Source organism: Chiloscyllium plagiosum, chromosome 9 (genome assembly GCF_004010195.1).
Source record: "Chiloscyllium plagiosum isolate BGI_BamShark_2017 chromosome 9, ASM401019v2, whole genome shotgun sequence".
Lineage (NCBI taxonomy): Eukaryota > Metazoa > Chordata > Chondrichthyes > Orectolobiformes > Hemiscylliidae > Chiloscyllium > Chiloscyllium plagiosum.
Window position 1 is genome coordinate 52,197,042 of NC_057718.1, and position 13,270 is coordinate 52,210,311.

At 41.7% G+C, this 13,270-nt stretch overlaps 1 protein-coding gene across 22 annotated transcripts in view; it reads right to left on the minus strand.

Annotated features, from left to right (window-relative positions):
• The window catches only part of nrxn1a (neurexin 1a), a 1,882,581-nt gene that overhangs the window by 1,391,818 nt on the left and 477,493 nt on the right, over window positions 1-13,270 (minus strand). For 16 of the 22 annotated variants that reach the window (XM_043695910.1, XM_043695909.1, XM_043695912.1 and 13 more), the window contains one exon: window positions 12,238-12,267. The exons of the other annotated variants lie outside the window; for them this stretch is intronic. In XM_043695910.1, the coding sequence (XP_043551845.1) occupies window positions 12,238-12,267 (30 nt within the window). The remainder of the gene's footprint in view (window positions 1-12,237; window positions 12,268-13,270) is intronic. 22 annotated transcript variants of the gene reach the window in all.

Consider the following 13,270-nt stretch of genomic DNA (forward strand, 5'->3'; position numbering starts at 1 on the left):
AATTACTTTTTGATTTCTGCTGCTGCAGCCTCAGTTAAGCTTGCATCACCATAAAACACAGTTGGCCTACTAGATATATTGGATCTCCATTCCAAACCAATTGCCATTTAAGCAACTTAATCCATTGCTATTTCTTCCTCACCAGCGTTTGGTGTCTTATCCCTGTGTGTTTACTTCTCCATAATTATATCATATTTTCATTTTTATCTGTATTAATCCCTAGTTTTAAGTGGCATTTTGATATAGCTTGCATGTTGAATGTCTTTGATATGTGACAAGATTAGAAATTATGAGTAATTAAGTGAATATCTCTATTTACCTACTCTTACACTATCACATGCTCTTCTGTTTAGTCAATGTGATTGCACAACACCGGCATCTCCAAATCATGTTCACATGATACACTGTGCACTTTGTAAACATTGTTCTTATCATTACTTCTAGCTTCTTTACCAATCTCAATGGGGTCTGATTGATGTGAGAGCAATGGTGGAAGATACTGCAAATTCAGGCAAGAAGCCCAGCAAGCAGCATCTCAATGTTGAGGTCAACCTGTGCCATTTTACAGGCTTTTCCCAAATACTGCAGCAAGTTTCTTGGCAGTCAGTTGATGGGGATTAACATTGTTGAACCGCCTTGCTGAACCAAATTACCACATTAATATTCTGGTTACTCTCTCACTAAACTTGCCAAACAAGCGGACCTTTGGGAAAACCTGACAACGTGGGTATCTGGTGGGTTTCACTCGCCACCTCCTCCGAATGACCTCCACAGTACCCACAGTCAAACCGCAAAAACAGTCGCATCTATCTTTCTTCCACAGACAATGGCATCTGACTTTAAAGAAGCCATCACCATCATCTTGGCATCTTTCCATTGCATTGGCAGTGCACTCTGCAAATCCAGGTTCGATTGAGCAGGGCACACCAGTAACCAGAGTGAATAGCAGCATTGGCTATAGTTACCATACGGGGACAGGCACCCCAGTCCACAGTGTGGATCAGACTGCCTACCCCAAATGCTCCCTTATTCTCTCGGTAAATACTCATGTATTGTGGTGCATTACAGCATACTTTGCTTTTCCTTGCCTCCTTGTGCCTTGCAGTGGCAATTGGCATAATCACACAACCCAGGTGAGTGGCCATGCTGTGCAGCAACCCTCAGTGGAGGATGTGTCACCTTGTCATAAGTCACTGTGCCACATCAGGCTAGTACCTGTACCACGTGGCAGCAGAATTTGCACCAAACACATAGTGTCTGCAGCAAGCAGCGGGTTTATCTGAGAGGAGCTATCAGTTGGGGGTGGGGGGTGGGGATCCTGCCTGATCAGTCAGGAGCATCCTCCCATACCATTCCCAGGCCTTGGCCACAGTCAGGCATCAGGTTGGCCGTTCATTGCACAGGGGGGACTGTGCCTGTTGACTCCAAGAAGTAGGTCACAGTCATTGCTTTGACACCATAAGAGCCAATTATGGTATGAGGGAGGTCTGCTGCAGTCAGGGACATGTGTGAGCACCGGTTAGTCAGGTCTGGGTACTGACGCTTGTAGGTCAGGGGTGAGCATGGGGGAACGGGGTATTGGGAATAGGCAGGTCGAAGTGCATGCAGGTTGCATGTTGGCAAATTGAGCCTTCTCGCCTTCTAAGGATCAGAGCAAGGGCAGGTAGGGTGGAGGGAGAGGGGGAGTGTTTCGCCATGTCTGCAGTCTCCTGAGTGGAAACTACTGATGGGACCTGGGTGTGGCTCCTTCACCAGCTAGGTGCCCCCTGAACACCACCATGTCTCCATGTGAGGAGAATGCACCTGGACTAGGGCCTAGGCTCCCTGCCTTCCCTCTCACCCTATCTTCAGGCCAGAGGATAAGGCCCGGGGCGATGGAATGTACGAAGGAGTGACTGAAGATGCCAACCTGTCTCACCATGGCAGATGCTAACCTGTCCACAGAGACAGACAAGTGGTCACAGGGTTGGTTGCATTGCTCCAGCTTCCAACTCAGCTATGACGCCCAGTGTGGTTCATACAACTGCATTTCTATGAAGGTGTCCATTGTTCAGACTGCAGGATTATCTCCTGCTGGGAGCTCAGCAAGTACTTAGTGTCTGGCTGTCATGAGCCTGCAGCGTCTCTCCCTCACTCTAGTTGCAGGACCCTCTCTGTGAGGTGCTCAGCCTCCGGGCTTGCACCAAATGTTGCTGTTGACTCCACCCTGCTGTCAGAGATGGGACAGGGTGTCAGACGCAGCCTTGCCAATGCTTCCTCCAAGGAGCGGTCACTGTCATCACCACGCCCTCCGGGCCTTGTGCCTGGGTCTCTACCAATGTGCCCTGGTGGGTGGGTGCAGCTGTAACATAGACAAGACAGAAGACGTTGTGGCCAGTTGTTAGAAGAGGTGTTCCCTGCGGGGCACTGACACCCTGGCCACCTTCGGTGTTGCAGTGGGATAGTAAGTGATACTTACTCAGCTGCCGGTACATGGGCATTTCAGCTTTCATACAGATAATGCCCCATACATGGGCAAGGATTCTCTCTCTTAGGAGGCAAGGACACTGATGTCCAGAAACTCCTAACCACCCATCTTTCCTTCCACCCAGTTCTGGGATGTTTTCTCCTGCAATGATACAAAGAAGGCAAATGAGTAAGGTGCAAGTGGGTGGCAAAGCTATTAGTTCTGGTGCATGTGACAGCAACATCTTGAGTTGTTCTAAATGAGTGAGACTGCAGTGGACAGGGTACACAGGATTATCTTACGAACAAAGGTTAAACAGGTCAGAACTCTACTCACTGGAATTTAAAAGAATGAGAGGTGATCTTATTGAGACAGATAGGATTCTTAAGGGTTTTGACAGAGTAAATACTGACAGAATGTTTCCCCTCATGAGAGACCCTAGGATCAGAGGATATAGTCTCAGAGTAAAGGGACATCAAGTTAAGATTGAGATGAAGAGGAATTCCTTTTCTCAGAGGAATGTGAGTCTTTGGATCTCCTTGCTACAGAGAGCTATGGGAAGTGGGGGGTGGGGGGGGGGGGGTGCAGAGTCCTTGGTTATATTTAAGACTGAGAAAGATTTTTGCTTAGTAGCGGAATCAGGGGTGATGAGGAAAATGCAGGAAAACAGATGAGAGGAATGTTGGATCAGCCACAATCTTATTGAATGGAAAAGCAGGCTTGAAGGGTTGACTCCTGTTCTTATTTCTTACAGTCTTATGGACAGAGCCTCTGGAATTCCCTACCACAGAAAGTAGTTGATGCTAAAAAAATTGAATATTTTCAACGAGATAGATACAGGTGTTGGGGTAAAAAGAATACAAGGGTATGGAGCAAAAGTTGGAACAGGATAGTGAATTGGAGGATAAACCATGACCCTATTGAATGGCAGAGCAGGCTCAAAGGGCTGAATGGCCTACTCCTGTTCCTATTTTTCTCAGCTTCTATGTTTTGTGGTATGGGACGGTGACAGTCAGGTGACTGAATGAGGGTAGGTATTGCATGGAACAGAAGGAGTATCAGGGCATGGACCTTGATGGGAGGTGGGTGCAGTGGCAGAGATGGAGTGAATGTGAAGTGGTAGAAAGTAGAGTATGGAGCTTACCTTGGCAGAGTGGAGAAGGTTGTTGATCTTCTTTCTACACAGCAGCCTGGTCCTCCATACCATGGAGATGGCTCTGATCCAGATGGTGATTTGTGAGCAGGCTGGTATCATCTGGCATCCTCTGATGGTCCACTGGAAAGAGAACATCTTATTGCTGCACCAGGACCTGTCGGGGCCCTCTCTGAGAAACACAGTGCCATCCTCTCCTTCTCTGCCATCTGTCCTCACTGCTTGTACAACTGAGCAGGACAGCTGCCAAATGACAGCATTCCTGAAAGTGAGCAGCAGGCATTCGAAAATAGCAGAGATATGAAGGATGCTGGTCCTGAGCTGCGAGCTCTTCAGGGAACACCATGAGACAAGATGGGGTGGAGATCAGAGATGACACATGCTATGGGGGTGAGTGGCGAGTTTGGCAAGATTCAGCAAAAAGACTCACTTAACCTCACAGTGTGAAGTACTGCACCAAAGTTGTCATAACCTGTGCTGAGTTAAGATTAGAGTGGTGCTGGAAAAGCACAACAGGTCAGGCAGCATCCAAGGAACAGGAAAATCGATGTTTCAAACCATTCAAGGGCTCCTGCCCGAAACGTCAATTTTCCTGCTCCTCGGATGCTGCTTGACCTGCTGTGCTTTTCCAGCACCACTCTAATCTTGACTGATCTCCAGCGTCTGCAGTCCTCATTTTCGCCTAGTTGATTATAGCCTGCTCTGATTCAAAGGTCCATAATAGGGATCCAGTGTTTTTGAAAACATATGTTATGTCTAAAACTGGTGTTTCCAACATCATGTGTTATCAGTTCTTTAAAATTATGGAGTTGTGCACTGTTGTGGTACCTTTTATTTATTACCTTTACAAGCAATAGAGTTTGTAGTGAAAATAATGGCATGATGATCAGCGCTCACCATTATTTAGCATTAAACCAGACATCAATTTCTGATTCCATGATGTTATGGCAATCATAACGCACAACACATGATAGAAATCAGAATTTGCCTTGCATGTTTCTTAGCTCATCCAGAGGTTTTGCTCTGCGTCCATCATGCTAAGATATCCATGGAAGATGTCAGTTTAAGATGCCTATCCACTAAAACAAGTTAGGAACAGACCGTATAGGCACAACTGAGTTTTAAATATTGTGTTCAGTCACAGCCAACAAGCTCTGCATTGTAAATTTACTTCTAAAAGAGTACAGTTTTGTTCAGATTTCTTTTATTTATTTATTTTCAAAATTCAAAGAAGTTAAAACAATGTTTAAACTTTCGCTTTCCATATCTTCTTTCACTTATGATGTGGAGGTGCCAGTGTTGGACAAAGTTAAAAATCACACAGCACCAGGTTATAGTCCAACAGATTTATTTGGAAGTACTAGTTTTTGGAGCGCTGCTCCTTCATTGGGTAGTTTATGATTAAATTAAATTCCCTACAGTGTGGAAACAGGCCCTTTGGCCCCACAAGTCCACACCGACCCTCCGCAGAGCAACCCACTCAGACCCATTCCACTACATTTACCTCTGACTAATCCAACTAACACTATGGGCAATTTAGCATGGCCAATTCACCTCACCTCCACTTCTTTGGACTGTGGGGGGAAACCGGAACACCCGAAGGAAACCCACGCAGATATGGGGAGAATGTGCAAACTCCACACAGACAGTTGCCTGAGGTGGAATTGAACCCTGGATCCTTGGCGCTGTGTGGCAGCAGTGCCAACCACTGAGCCACCATGCCACCCCTGATCCTGCTCCACAACTACCTGATGAAGGGGCAACACTCTGAAAGCGAATACTTCCAAATAAACCTGTTGGACTATAACCTGGTGTCATGTGATTCTTTCACTTAATTCAACTTTCTTGCCTTCTCTTTATTTTTTTTATATATATGATTTGACATTGAGTTAAATATTGGCATTCCCTGGTTTGGATGCAGCTTGGAGAACAATCCCAAGCTTGTACAGGCAAGGTCTGATTCAAATTGGCCTGAAAAATTTAAAAAATACAACTGACCAGTAAACTGCATGTTCTAATTTCTTCCTGCTTTCCCCAGAGCTGGCTTCAGTGCAGGAATCAAAGAACAAAGAACAATACAGCACAGGAATCTGCTCTTTGTCAGGCCAAGTCCATGGTGAATGAACTTGTTAATGATTGAATTATCAGCCATTTTCCCAGGGATCTCACCAGTGCCACATAAGATCCAAGCAGAGGCTGCACGTCAACTGATAGGAGGCTAGGACACAGCAGAAGTCAAACATCAGTGAAAAACAATGGCAAATGTAAAACTATCCATAGGCAGAGGCTTGCATTTCATGAAAGCTGCTTGGATATTGCTGTAATGACAAATTATGCGGTGGGGGCAGGACAGTGGGGAAGAAATAACCACCAGTTCTTTCAACCCTCACCTTAAGTTCAATCTGGTCCTCTCTCTTTAATGCCATTTACTTCAGCATTCACATTACAAGCACAGCGAGGGTCACTGTCCATGCATTCGTGCATACAATGGACCAAGCTCTTGCCTCTCCGTATCCACTTACCATCATGAACAGGCAGCAGCAACTTCACTCAAATGCTGGAAAATGTAACTAGAAGGTCCTTGTCGCTGGGTATGAACATGCAAATAAAACTACTATGTGTTTAAAAATTAAACTTGTCAAATTCAGTCCAGCTTACCCCAATCCGATTAAGAAGTCATTATAGTTTGCCCTGTTCATTAACGCTCCAGTGCCCAGAAAGAACATGGCACCATTCTGACTCAAAAGTAGCTTAAGTCACATGGAAAAGTTGACAAAATGAATAAAATTTAATGTCTTCCCCTCAGATGAGTTTGTTGACAGGAGAACATTTAATCAACCTTTTTGAATCCATCACATTTAAGTTTGGAGTGGAAGGATTCTTGGGTTCTATATTGTCAACCCCTAGTTGGCAAAGAGTTCACCATGTGGGATGCCTTAAAAGAAAAGCCCTTTGGAGAGAGGGTGCCTTGTTCAAAGACATTTAATGCCTAATTGAGGAGTCCAGCATTGGACAGGGAGGTGGTGGCTGGGGAGGATTAGGGGTAGGGTGTAGTTGAATCCATTGAGTTTCACTTCCAACCCTTGCAGCCAACATTGCTCTCCCCATCATGACCATCCCATCTCTCCAGAGCTCACCTGTAGCATGGGTCTCTGCAATCCTCACCCTTGAGTGGACTCATTTGTCAACAACAGATACCTCTCCCCCGCTACTCAGCAATGATGAACTGACCATTTCTGGCAGGGCAGTGCACAATGTCACACTTCATTTGGTGGCTCTTACCCTAAAGGGGGCAATGGGAGTCTCTTCCTAGCTCTCTTGCTGGTGGATAAGACTCCTAATGCCTCCATTAAATAGAACACAAGCTGTGTGAAAGTGAAAATGTTATGAATGGAGAGGTGGTTGTTTGCTGCCTGCAGGTCATCATGGCTGAATGCTGTCACTTGGCCTATGAACCTTTCCAACTGCAGCATATTCTCTTTTCTAGAATGAAATGTGTTATATCATTTGCATTAATTTATTCACTTTCTTCTGTTTCAGTCTTGCTCAATATTTCTATGTCAGCAGAGCATTTGTTTCATGTCACATCCATCTGTGTCTTGTGCTGTTACTTTACGATAACCTTCATGTCTTTTCTTTTTGTTCTTAATTCATGCGTCTTCTTCAGAGACCAAATGACATGTGCTCTTTTTGCTAGTTGCAATCATCTCGGCTCTGCTGTGCTGTCACACTGTGTGACAGATGTACATCGAAGAAGTGACTCTTTCTGCACGTTTAAGTCAAATTTTCTCTATTTGTACTCTGGCATTTCCCTAATAACTGTATAATCCATATTGGGATTGTTGGGATTTTTAACACCTAAATGGTTTCCCAACAGCGTCAAAAGGTCTAATTCTAATTCCTTCGAAAGTCACCCAAAAGCCCCTGTGCAGTCTGGCATCTTTTGAGGTGATGGGCATACATGGTCAAGAAAGAAATATAAAAGGAGACGTGCACTTAAATCACTCACATGCTCAAAATAAACTGGATTTTTTGTTTTTAATTCCCATTGTATGCTGCTAATTAATTGTTGCTCAGAAATGAATTAAAATACTGAGGTGCTTGATGAATACATTGTTTAGTTCAATGTGTATTTGTTGCATTTTCATGTTTTTACATGTTAGGGAAAATGAGTATATCAACGTTTTACTGTCAGTGCTCAAGTATTTGTAGTTCAAATTTCCACAGGCAAGAGAAACGAAGAGATATGCATTTTCAGCTCTTTATATATTTTCTTCAGTGCTCCTGCTAAAGTAACAGTCATACAGAGATAATGACAATAAGCAATGATATCTAGGGTTGGTACATTCAGGCAACGGGCAAGGATCTCTCAGTTAGGTCTCCACAATATGCCTTAGGCTGGAATCTTGTTACATCATCAGATATCTTCATGGAGAGATTGAAACCACATTTCTACTCATCGGCAGAATGGCCACCCCATACAATTTGATATTCATAGTCTATAGCAGGATCAGGCAGAGCACCCCACCATTACCTCAAAAGGTCAAAGATCTAGGTGCCATACTTAAAAGGTCAGCCAGGAAGGTATTCCTTCCCTGAAATCTAGCAGCATCAGTCTGGCAATGCAAGTGGTCTCCTTGCTGCAACCATTGGCACATTTTTCCCAATGGAATATATCTTCCCCTCCCCCAATTACATAAAACCCCTGCTATCCCTTACTAATCTGGACATATATCAATAAACAGACAAGTGGCCATGAAGTTTAGCAATGCCATCTTTCAGGTTCTGTTCAAGCTTACAGTGAGTGGTTCTGCTTCCCACTGTCTCCTTTTCTGTCTTAGTGAGCTATGTGCCAATTCCCTTGCACATCCGATAATGTATCAATGCCTTCTCTCCCATGGTCCAATCAAGCTCTCCATGGAAGAAAGGAAGTTCAGTTCTGATCTTTCCTGCTGTAAATCAACATTGGTCACTCATCCATCTGAAAGCGCATAGCTCATGTGTACTGCAAAGCTGGTATTTAATCTGGTGAAACGGTTTTAATCAGTATTTTTAAAACTTCATTCATGGGATGTGGGCTTCATTGGCTAGGCCACCATTTAGGCACGACATTCTTGTGCATTACAAATGTGTTTCTGTTGCATGCTGTTGGAAAGCTTAATCTAAATTCAATGCACAGTTATATTTATGCCTATGTTTCAGCCCATTGTTGGAAAGCTGACACTTCGCCTCCAAAACAATTAAGCGTGCATGTCTGTCTCATTTCCTGCTGCTGGTAGCGGCACAAGATTCTGCCCCTAGACTTAATCTGTAAAAAACACAATTCTACTTTTCATTACCAGTGCAAATTGTTCTACTTCCCTCATTATTTTGGGCATCTCGTGTGAGATTGTTCCTGTGACATTTATAACAAGGTGTAATCCTATTGCAACAGAAATACTCTGGTATTTTTATTGATTGATTCACTGGATATAAATGTTGTTCAGTAGACCAGCATTTATTGCACATTCCCATTTGCCAAGAAGGCTGTTAAGAGTTAAAATTGATATGGGTCCGGAGTCACAGATGGCAGATTTCCAAGTAGGTATGGTTGATATCCTTCCCTAAATAACATTAGTGAACCAAATGAGCGTTCATGACAATTGACAGTGGCTACCTGGTCACCATCAGGCTGTTCATTCCAATTTTCTATTCAAATTTCACCATCTGTCATAGTGGAATTCAAACTCATGTGTCTAGAATATTAACTTGGGTTTCTGGATTACCAGGTTAGTGACGTTCACACTTTGCTATCACTTTCCCTTTTTTAACTTGAGCTAGAGAACAGAATCTTCCAGAACTTTCCCATAAATGAAAGTAATGTAGTCTTCCAGGAAATGTCATTGGCGGAACTCAATCCCATGGAAACCCACCAAGTTTGAATTCTGGGATTGCAAGTCCATTTCAAACTCATCCACTTGAAAGTGAGAATTGAAATTGATCTGTGTCACCTGAAGAGGATGCAAGAATAGAAATTTCCAGAATTTTTCTAGATATTCTTCTCAAAATACCTGATGTAAACCAGGGACATAATGTCCCATTCAACTCAGCCATGACTGCAGACCAAGCCATATCATAATTTTTGATTATTTTGAAAAGAAAGAAAATACGGGATATTTGTCTCACGACTCTTCATGAAGGACACAGAGTATATCACCAGATTATTTATAAAGTAGAGTATTTGGCATAGATAGCGTAAAGTAACCACATGTGTGGAGATGATGACCTAGTGGCAGTACTGCTTGTCCACCTACCCAGGTAATGCTCTGGGGACTCGGGTTTGAATCCTGCGATTGCAGAAAAAGGAATCTGAATTCAATAAAAATCAGAAATTAAGAGTCTAATAATATGCATGAAACTGAAGCAGATGAGTGGGAAAATTCCATTTAGTTTACAAAAGTCCTCAAGGGCAGGAAACTGTGGTCTTTATTTCTTCTGGCCTACATGTGACTCTAGACTCACAATAATGTAAGTGACTCTTAACTGCCCTCTGGGCAATAAATGATGGCTTAGCCAGCAACACCCACATCCCATCAATTAATAAAGGATAATACATATTCCTTTCTACTTAGAGTTCATCCAGCCCCCATCTAATTACGAGGATAACACTTGAGAATACCTCTTCTCCCTGCTCAAACACTTGCTCATTGTCCTCCAGAATAAATGAACCTCAAGTCAAACTTGCACTCATTTTTGCATTGTTATTCCTCAATCATGTCCTTATTTTGTGTGTTTCTTCATCTAATATTTGGCACCATCCTCTAACCTGCTCCCTAATCAAATTGCAGGGACACCCAAATTCTGCTTGAGGTGCTGTTGGCATCCCTGAATGAGTAACATGAACACTTTCACAGGGTATAATTAATAACCACATCATTGTTAACCTAATGATTTGTCCAAAATACATATTATGCAAAAATGCTTATTATCTGCTATGAAATTCACAAATTTTCTAGCTTTCCAATGAGGCTTCAACCTTACATTTAATATTGTTTGTGAATCTAATGTCCAGAAAATGCTCGAGCCTCCTCTTTTCTATAGCCAATATTGCACCTCATAATAGTATTTTTCATTTTATTAAACCCAAGTGCGAGTTCAGATATTAAACTCTGTTCCTGGTGGGGACTATTTGACACTAAATCAGCCCTGAAAAACTCCCACATCCACAGGAAGAGCACATCACTCTACGAAAGGCCGTCTTTGCTCCTTCACAATCTACAGATCCAGAAAATAGCACCTTCTTATTGTTCTAAAACAAAACAGTGCTCCAGGCTAACTTAGTACTTATGGTTTATATTTAAAAATTTAATCAAGAAACATATCTCAATAAAACATATAATCAAGAAAGAACCCACTCTACTCACTACTGTAGACTTCCAGCAAGGTTACACATAAAAACTGTGCACTTATCTGTACCTGTGCTGCGAGCTCTCCCACACAGGTTCCTCCAAAGTCAGCTGTGAATTTCACTGTTCGTTAATTTTTCCAATGGCCAGATATACATGAACTCAAACAGCAAAGGCAAGAACTGTACAGATTCACTGTTGTGTCAGTCAGCAGTGTAGGTTTCTTTCTCTCTCTCCCTCACTGACCATGTGGTCACTGACTTTTGTCTGACTTCTTCCTTTTAAAAGTGCCGTTGTTGTGATCTTCTTCCCCCAAAATTCCAAAACAATGCAACAGCATATAAAACAATAATTACTGCTTCTGGAATTTGAGGAAATCACGTCCAACACCTAAAATAACTCAAAAAAAGGAGCAGCTCTTTCAACCACAATCTTTTCCCACCCTCCATCTTGGATTGTTTTATTGAGATCTGTCTCTTGATTAAACATCTTTCATTCCATTTTTGTTACAAATAGAATAACTCAGAAAATATTTAATTCTTTTCTGATTAGAACCAGATTTGGAAAACTGTATCTAAATGTTGCTTCTATATAATAGAGCAGCTTCTATCGGTTAATAAAAAATCCCTTATTTAGAATCCCCTAATTATTTTTCTGCAAGCTTAACATTTTACTGTTGTACAATACAAGATGGTCATGAATCATTCTCTATGTTATAGCATTTTGAAATTAATGGCGTTGACTCTGTTGTACTCTTCCTCACTACTCACAACAGCACAGTATAATTATGCTGCAATGATCAGTTCACAAAATCGCACATGTAAGAGTATATTCCATATAACCAGCAACAGGCATGCATCAAAGATGGTCTAAAAGTCAGATTGTCACATTTCATACATTTGTTAAAATTAACAAAACATTAACTCATTATATCACAAACATTTTTTTGAAAAATGACTCAAATCATTCTCTCAGGATCATTTAAAAATTAAACACTTCATTTACTTCCTCCCAAACTGAAGTTCTTTTGGAACCCATCCTCCCTCCCATATGAATATTTCGACAGTATGAAAGATGAAGCTTGAAATAAATGGCTCCTTTCAACCCCAATGTGCAACAAAATTATATAACTATTAGGAGCCTTGAATTTAAGAAGCAAATTCATAAAAAAGCAACTTACTGATCAAAGAAACAAAACTGTAATGTTTAAGAAATTCCAAAGATAAGAAGTGGTTCTGAAACAAGGAACTTACCAGTCCTGTAGATGTTGCTAGAGATAACTCCTTAGAAATGAAGAAAATCTTAACTAGTTAATCCTTGCCATATGTTCAATGTTTTATTACAATTTTATACTCAAAATAAACATGTACTTTAAAAGAGAAAGGAATTGAAAGAACACAAAGGATTTCAATTGGAAAAGTATTATGAATTTTAAGTACTTAACTCTGGAGATGATGTATTTTCCCTCTATGGTCTGATAGAGGTTTCTAAAGTTCTGAAGAGTTTTTATAGTCGAGAGTGTGGTGCTGGAAAAACACTGCAGATCAGATGGCATCTGAGGAGCAGGAGAATTGATGTTTTGGGCATAAGCCCTTCATCAGGAATTTCGGGCTTATGCCTGAAACGTCAATTCTCCTGCTCCTTGGATGTTGCATAACCTGCTGTGCTTTTCCAGCACCACACTCTCAATTCTGATCTCCAGCATCTGCAGTCCTCACTTTCTCCTCCCTGAAGTGTCTTTTTAGTCTATTCCTTGGTGAGGTATTGGAGATAAGTGATCTTCAACATAAGATTGCCAGCAAGAGTGTGGTAAGAATTTGGAAGAAATTTCTTAATTACAGGCAGAGCTGAGAAGGGCATAATTATGCCTTTTCAGGGAGAAACACGATCAAATATTAGAATCAGAGAAATCATGGGGTTGATGGTGAGAGGTCAGAGCAGTAGTAGCTATTTTGGGCATATTCACACTAAATACAGACATAATGGGCCACATATCTTCCTTCTGCACTGCAATCCTCTATGCTTTTATTGGATGAGTACTTAATATTCATAGTGTTAACATTTCTTTTTATTTAACATTCAATTCAGTAAATATTTCATTTTGGCACAATGCAGCTTCAGATTTTCTTGCAAATAATTTGTCTGTGTGTATAAAGCAGAAACTAAGTGCATGCAATGTTCTCATTTGTGTCAAATTACCAACCACTGTTTCCAGAATTGATTTCATACAATTTCCATGTCAAACATTTTTATTTTGACACAAAATGTGACAACATAGATATAATC